Source organism: Cotesia typhae, unplaced genomic scaffold (genome assembly GCF_013202065.1).
Source record: "Cotesia typhae breed Kobodo isofemale line unplaced genomic scaffold, CoteBio_Ctyphae contig_48, whole genome shotgun sequence".
Lineage (NCBI taxonomy): Eukaryota > Metazoa > Arthropoda > Insecta > Hymenoptera > Braconidae > Cotesia > Cotesia typhae.
This window is the reverse complement of record NW_027423756.1, coordinates 10,088,307-10,096,238: the sequence shown is the minus strand read 5'-3', so window position 1 is coordinate 10,096,238 and position 7,932 is coordinate 10,088,307. Positions and strand designations below refer to the sequence as shown.

General features: G+C 33.0%; 1 protein-coding gene across 1 annotated transcript; it reads left to right on the top strand.

Annotated features, from left to right (window-relative positions):
- The first annotated feature begins 62 nt into the window (after window positions 1-62).
- On the top strand, window positions 63-7,524 carry LOC141529274 (uncharacterized). Its single transcript, XM_074245771.1, has 7 exons — window positions 63-443; window positions 552-664; window positions 2,179-2,442; window positions 2,534-2,787; window positions 2,871-3,003; window positions 3,074-3,318; window positions 3,417-7,524. The coding sequence occupies exons 1-7, from the start codon at window positions 371-373 to the stop codon at window positions 7,240-7,242; spliced, it is 4,908 nt and encodes a 1,635-aa protein (XP_074101872.1). The 5' UTR covers window positions 63-370; the 3' UTR covers window positions 7,243-7,524.
- The last annotated feature ends 408 nt before the right edge of the window (window positions 7,525-7,932 follow it).

The following is a 7,932-nucleotide window of genomic DNA, read 5'->3' as shown; positions in this document are numbered from 1 at the left end:
TTTAATGTCTACAATTTGTGCTTACGCCATTTACTGTATTCGTAGCATAGCATTGGTGCATTGGTCGGTAGAAGTTTATCGTGAAATAAAGAAATAAAATAAAATCTTTACTAAAACTATTAATATTAGGTTATTAATTAAACTATTTTATTTTGATATATTTGTGGTTTATTTTTTTAAATTTACTGTCATTATGACAAGTAATTTGAGTTAAAATTTTTTTTTTATTTTGTTGTACGTAAAAAAACTAAAAATGAAATAATAATAACCGCAAAAAAGATACGTCAAATTATATGTGGTCGTTGGTTGTGAGAATGGAAAGTGCTGTAGTGACAAAAAATATTATTACGACGCGATTCATTTAATAGGAATGGTATCGCCTTCTAAAAATCACAATCAGAAACAAAAATCCCTGGCGCAAGATAATAAAATAACCCGGCCACGTATGTTTTTATTTTAATAATAACTTCGTTATTTTTTTTGCAATAATAATTATTAATATTTTTTTACTTTAAGTTAATTAATTTATTGATATTTAAATAAAATTGCAGATGTTCGTTTGCAACGAGGTGATAAGCCATTGGGGAAGAATAGAATTTATCTTGACATCAAAAATCATTCATTATCAAGCAGGCTTGAGGCCAGAATAAAAGATCTCGGAGGCGTAAGTTTTATTATTTATTAATGTTCACTCAGATAAATATTATTATTCATATTTGTAAGCATAAGTCCAATAATAAATGTTTTTTCTGGTTCCCGCCATTTTTAGCTTCTCGAGAGAAAAAAAAATAGAAAAAAGAAAAAATATATTGCAAGCTGTGAAACGAAAAAAAGTAACATTTGTTTCGATTTAATAAATCAATTAAAAATTATTTATAAATAATCGACGATATCAGTCGGTATGTGTATTAAATAAACAGGTATTCCGGGAGAAGCGGGCTGACGGGGTAAATATTTTAGTCTGAGTTGGTCGTACAAATGTTTAGTTTGTTGACAAGATGTATATCGAAAAGATAGTACATGAAAAGTATTTAACACACTGACACCCTTACGAATACTAATTTACATTAGTTATCATAAATATATGTGCGCATATAAAGAAGTAAACAAGTATGTGAGTAATTGATACCACATGTAAAGCCATCAGCTTGTGTTTGTCAATTTTTAACCCGCGATTTAACACTCCATCTGGTGCAAGCTACCTGAATGATAATACCAAGCTATTAATCCATTGATGATGGTGATGATGATGACGGACAGGAGAGTTTTGTTGTTATAATTACATAAACAAGTTAACTTAAATAAATATGTTAATAAGGCTATTTATAATAATAAATAATTGAGTAATAAATATATAAAATTAAATAAAAATAATAATAAAGGTAAAAGCGCCGCCTCCAGGTGCTAGGAGCAAGCTGTTAACGGCGAATGGCCATTTTGTGCGTGACAGTTCAACAGGGGGGAACGTACTCTTGCATTTATTAATTATTTATATTAATAATAACAGTTTATTATTAACATGTGATGCTGATGATATCAATTAATTGATAATCAGTTTATTAAATAAGTAATATTTATACTTGAAATTGTTTTTTAATGCTGTTTATTTTGTATTATAAGGCGTCGGCTGCGCAAGACAATAAATGTGTATATAACTTTGAGAATAATGAGAGAGAATGTTTTGCGTAAATGTTGGTGTAGTGAATTGTGTATTATAATATATTAGTTGACAGTAGTCTACCATCACTGAGCTACTAATTCCTCCAGTAGTTTATCGTAAGTCCGATGCTCGCGTAACTATTACATTATTATTTCTCATGTTCTACTTATTTGTTTTTTTTTTATTTTTATTATTTAACTTGTCGTTGCTATGTTCTCATTTTAGCGTCTATTTGCTCTATATGTTTATTTTTTTTTATTTTTTTTTTTTTTTTTTACCAATATAATTATATTTCAGTTTTTAATTATTTGAGTAATTTATATTATAACCAACGATAAATTAATTATAAAAAGAACAAGGCGTTTTCAACAGATGCGAGTTGTTGACATTTAAATTTAATCAATTGATTATTTTTAATTAAAGTTAATTTATTTAAATGAGTGCTTGTACACGTGTGTTACTTTAAAGGTGTTGATAATTGATTAATAGTTTTATTTATTTATTTATTTATTTTTCAGAGAGTTGAATTATTTTTAGACGCGAGGGTGACGGTGGTTGTCAGCGATCGAGCGGACAAATTTCAACAGGCAGCAGCAGTAGCAGCGACAGCAAGTTCGGATAAAAAAAAATGTGGTTACACCAGCGGAGGGAGCGCGGGACCTCCCTCGCTGAAGAGTGTAGAGGTCCCTTCGTCAACTTGGACGCCTCCAACACCGTCCTACAACGGTGAATGTCCATTGTCTAATTCAACTAATACACGGGGTCTCACTACCCAGAGAACTGTAATTATTTATTTTATTTTTTTTCGATGTCTAGAGACTTGAAAATTAAAAAAAAAATTTTTTAACAATTATATTTGTCATTTTAAAATAGAAATCGCGAGTGGATGCAATGTTGGAACGTGCTCTGACACAACCACAACAGTGTTCAGTAGATCCGCTCGATACCGCCTTCAATTGGGGTATACCTATCTGGACTACCGACAGGTTACAAGGTTATCTAGATAAAGTATATGCCACTTTAAGTAATATAAATACACTTAAAAATCTTAATCGTATAAAATCTGAGAAGGATCTTAAAGTTAAGGAACTTAAAAAACCTTATATTAAATTTGAATCCTGTAAAAGGTAATTTTAATTTATTTATATATATTATTTATATCCCAATGATTGACAAGTTTAATTATATATTTGTATTAATTGATTAATAGGGACACGAGACCTGTCTTCCTCGAATTATCAGTTTGGCCGACCTTAAATTTTGACGGTGAACCAGGTACTTGTCCATTTGACAAACCACGAAAGATTAAAGAGGAAGAAACGAAAAATAATATAATAAATAAGGTAATTTTTTTTTTTAAATTAAATTTATGCCTATTTTATTATAATTATTTTTTTTATTAATTTATTTCAGAAGAAAGAAATGACTCGTAAGCCGCGAGCTAATACCGCAACACGTGCTCGAAGATCGGAACAGTTAGTCGGTGGTTTTTGTGAAATTTGCCGGTGCGATTACAAGGATCTTACAAAGCATGTGCAGAGTGATAAACATCTCACATTTGTTCGTAATGATGATAATTTTTTATCACTCGATTCATTGATAAATGCTGGGGCTAATGTTGAGGCTTTTTTAAAGCTTAATCAATCGGATGACGTTGAGTTAGTTTTATTATTAATTAATATTTTTATTAAAAAAAAAAAAATTATTATTTATTTTAGTTATTTATAATATGTATTTATTTAAAATCTTTTTGCAGAAAAAATTTGTATACGAATGGGAACGACAATCTTCACAACGTAATAAGAAACGAGGGAGTTAATCAAACCGACAAGTCTGATTTAGCGGATTATGGAGTAGATGGATTGAAGATGGTACAGTGTAATGGGGCGCGACGTAAGCTCAATCTAAATTTAAGTTCACCTCATAATTTACGTGCTCGCGCAAAACATGAGAGCGGGCATTTACTGCGTTCAAAAGGTAGTCCGTGGCATGAAGTTGATAAGAGTGAAAAATTATTCGACAAACTTGAACGTTATACTATTAAAAAACGTTCCAAAGGTACTATTTGGATTGAAGAAGATGACCCGCCGGATAAGTGTGATGACGATAGTGAGGATCCATTGAAAGATGAAAAATTAACAACAGCAGCTACGGTTGTTGAAAAAAGTCCGTTGAGTGAACTTAATGATGTGAGGGTTAAAAATAAAGACAGTCGCGATCAATCGTCGAAAAAAAATCAACAATTATCATCATCGCGGGGTGATGAACGTCGTAATAAAAAAGGTATTTTGTGCCCTGATAGAAGTATTAGTGAGAATAATTCTAAAGACAATAATAACTCTAATGATGATTTATTAAATAAAAAAAAAGAGTGTCCAGTTAGAATAATAACAAATAATGACAGTAATAAAAAATCACCAGGTAAAGATTTTCGTGCCAATGGTTCTTCGGTTAAACCGATTGTTTTGGCACAAAAGCCAGACAGTCTTGTTCAGACTTTAGATACTAGGTGTAGTGCTGATAATAATAAAACTAATCAGTCAACGACTGTCGATAATAATGTTAATATTGATGCAAATGATAAATCCGTAAAAAGTACAAAAATTTGTCCATCTGAAGATAATGATGATAGTAAGGAAGAGACAAATAAAACAAAGTGTAATCGAGTCAATAATAGTGTTAGGAGAATCGCGGTGCGATCGTCCCGTGGCCGTCGAAGGCAATCCGTTGAAGAACGTTTGATAAAAGACAATCGTGCATTTTACAAAGTCGAAGTTATAGGTAATAAGTTAAGATCTAATACCGCTCATTTGAATAGCAATATTAATGATCAGAGTCCGCCAGTAGTGAAAGAGGTGGAAAAAGAAAAACAAAAAGAAATTAAAAAAGACGAGGGTCCATCAAGTGAGAAACCAGTTGTCGTCAGGTTTAAACGTGTGAGAAAATCCGAGTTGTCACTGTTAAGTGATGAAGCGGAGTCATTTATGTTTGGTGATTCAAAACGTGATTCTAGTGACTGGAATAATGATTCACGTGGTAATAGTAGTAGTAACAGTAGTAGTAGTAGTAGTAGTAGTAGTAGTAGTAGTAGTAGTAGTAGTAGTAGTAGTAGTAGTGTTCTTCCTAAAGACACTGAGTCCAGTGAAGGGGATAATAAACCATCTTCGTCATCTATTATATCATCATCACCGGTAACCACCGTCGAGCTGCCAGTTAATTCACCCGTCAAAGAAGAACCTCCTGCTGACGATGATTCACAGGACTCAAGTAATTTGGGTCGTGCTAAAAAAAGGCGACGTACGCAAGCAGAAGCATTAATAAAAGATAATTCCGAGTATTATAAATTCGAAACACCTGTTTGTCGGCTGAGGTTTCAAAATGGACCGACTTGTATTATTAAACCAGTAGATAATCCTCCGGAAGTAAGTAAATGTGAGCAAGTTACGCTGAAAAATGAACAAACGGCGAGTATTGCCTCGGAAGTAAATGCTGAAGGTTTACAAGTGACAACACCTACTGAAGAAAAACTTTATCCGTCCAAGCCGTCGGCTGAGATTGAAAAAATGCGTTTTTCATTTGAGTCTATTCCAAAATCCGAGCCGTGGTATCAGACATATCAGCGTCAAGATCTCGGGGCTGAATTCTGGCATTCGTTTAGCGAACCTGATTCAAATAAGCCGTTTTTATTACCGTATGAGATTGAAAATTTTCATGAAAATCTCTTGAAGTTGTGTCAGAAAACAGAATCCCGTAAACGAGCACGCAATCAGGGTCCACATGGACTTGGACGATCGCCCAGAAAAAGTCCGAGATGTCATGCCTCTACTTTGGCTATTATGTCGACAATTATTCGCAAAAGAGAGCAACAACAGCAAATTCAACAAGAAAAACAACATCAGCAGCTACAACAACAGTCGACGAATCTCAGCGGTTCGGAAGATGCCCGAGTAGATGTTAATACTGTTAAATCTGATGCCAAATCTAGTACTGACTTTGAGCTTAAAGAAATAGTTAAGAGTATAGACGATATGCTGAACGCAGATATACCTTTTGACGATTCATTCGAACCAGATTTGGGTACCATCAGTGAAGGAGAAGAAGACAGAAATGAAAATCAAGACCAACAACAACAACAACAACAACAACAACAACAACAATTCTTGAGTCATCAGTCAATTATACCATCGGACGCATCTGGTCCACCATCAAATTTACTTGAATTGCTTAATAATTGTCATCAGCAGGTTAATGTTTTTGACAATTCATCGTGTGCAAGCTCAGAGTGCGGTGAAGTTATTGTTGAATCTCCGTTGAAACGTCGCAAGAGAAGAAAAAATAGAACAGGCTGGCCTGGAATAAAAGCGAGGAAAAAATTGCAGTGTAAGCAACAACCGACACCGGATGTTGACTCTGAGCGTGAAAACGTACCCGGTAAAAGTACTCGTACGCGCAATCCAAATGAGAACGAGAATGAAAATGAAAATGAGGATGAGGAGGAAGAGGAAGAAGAAGATGAGGATGAGGACGAAGAAGAAGAGGGTGCAGAAAGTAGATTAAATCAACAAAAAATTATTGAAAGACTGCAAGCACCGGGAACTGAATCTGTAGACTCATCGTCTCATGATTCAAATATTTCGCAGCCAACGAAGGATAAAAATTTAATTGAGTTAAATGAATCATTACTGAGTCAGCCCAGTGAATTAGATAATAATAATAAAAATTCTGATGAAGATAACAGCAATGAATTAGTGAGAAAATGTAATAAAGACAAGAATGATGAAGGTAATGATGAAAATAACCATGAAAATGTTTTAAAAGAGCAAGATAGTCGCGCAAGTACGAAAAATAAGTCTAAAGTAACGCGTAAACGTCCGCAGCGTGAAGTACTCGACGGTAGACTGTCCTCGTCAATAACAATAGAGTCACATCCTGAAATAGAAAATCATGATAATTTATGCAGGCAAAAAACATCCTCTAGTGTAATATTGAGGAAAAATTATTCAGGAGGAACGACTTTGTCGAAACGACGACAGCGTGAGAATGCATCTGAATCGTCGGGTGCTGATGGACCTGCTGGTGGTGGTCAAGCCACTGAGGCGACTCGGCAAAATGACGATTCTTCGCATCGTGAAGCCACTTCCTGCAAGAAGAAAGATTCTACCAGCAGTCCTAGCAAGAAGAAACAAGCGTTAGCGCGTGCAAGGAGTAAAAAACGACCAAGAAGGAACAGAAGTACGTCGGAAATGAGTTTTGATGATGAAAATTGTAAAAAAGTTAATGATGATGATAGTGACGACGAGATGGATTGCCCACTGTCCGAAAGAGTTATCCTACAACAACAAATAGTGGTAACAGCGCCAGAGTTACAGCAACGACGGTCTAGTATTGAGTTTCAGCCTGTTGTCAGGGTAATGAAAATAGAGGATCAGGTTGATATGGATCACAATATTTTGTCAGTGACTGTTGCCAGTAATCGACGGTTAAGAAGCTCTGGTTCGCCTAAACATCGTAATTCATTACCGCCGGCTAAACGTTACAAGCGCTCTAAGGGCTTTATTAGCCGGTGGATTAAAAACAGTTGAAGTTATTGAGTCACTACTATACAGATTAACTATTTAAAAAAATAATTAAGAATTGATAATGATAAAGAACACTTGTAAATTTATTAAATTTTATCAGTTCGACTCTGAACATTGTATTGTAATGCTCAGACTTGAATTTTTAAAAATTATTTACTCTTAATACTGTACAAATTAATGTTTGTCTAATGTGTACTATTTATCATCATTTTCTCATATGTAGAGCTCGAAATGTATTATTATTATTATTATTATTATTATTATTATTATTATTATTATTATTATTATTATTATTATTATTATAAAAATATAAAAGAAAGAAAAATGACAAAAATAAGAAAAAGAGGAAGAAGAAAATACTATACAGGTCGACACAAATTATAAATGTGCGACATACTAAATTTTTTCGGTAATGTCAAGTATATATTTAATTATTATTATTAATTTTTTTAATACTTTTAATTTTATTTTGTATAAATAATTTACGTTGTTTGTTTATTGACGTATATTAAATCGGTAATTAATAATCATGATAAATACCATTCAATCACACGCTTCGTGAATAAATAAAAGTAACAAATAATAATAATTAGTATACGCAAGACTGCATAAGTAATAATATTGATGAAATACAATAGTAATTATTGAAATAAAAAATGTAATATCTTAATCGAAAATAGGAAAAATTTAATT

What these genes read in the sequence shown, in the direction of transcription:
- LOC141529274 (XM_074245771.1), top strand. Translation starts at nt 371, where the DNA reads ATGGTATCGCCTTCTAAAAATCACAATCAGAAACAAAAATCCCTGGCG. An exon ending in GTCTCACTACCCAGAGAACT is followed by an intron (nt 2,443 to 2,533) that starts GTAATTATTTAT and finishes ATTTTAAAATAG; the next exon opens with AAATCGCGAGTGGATGCAAT. An exon ending in AAATTTGAATCCTGTAAAAG is followed by an intron (nt 2,788 to 2,870) that starts GTAATTTTAATT and finishes ATTGATTAATAG; the next exon opens with GGACACGAGACCTGTCTTCC.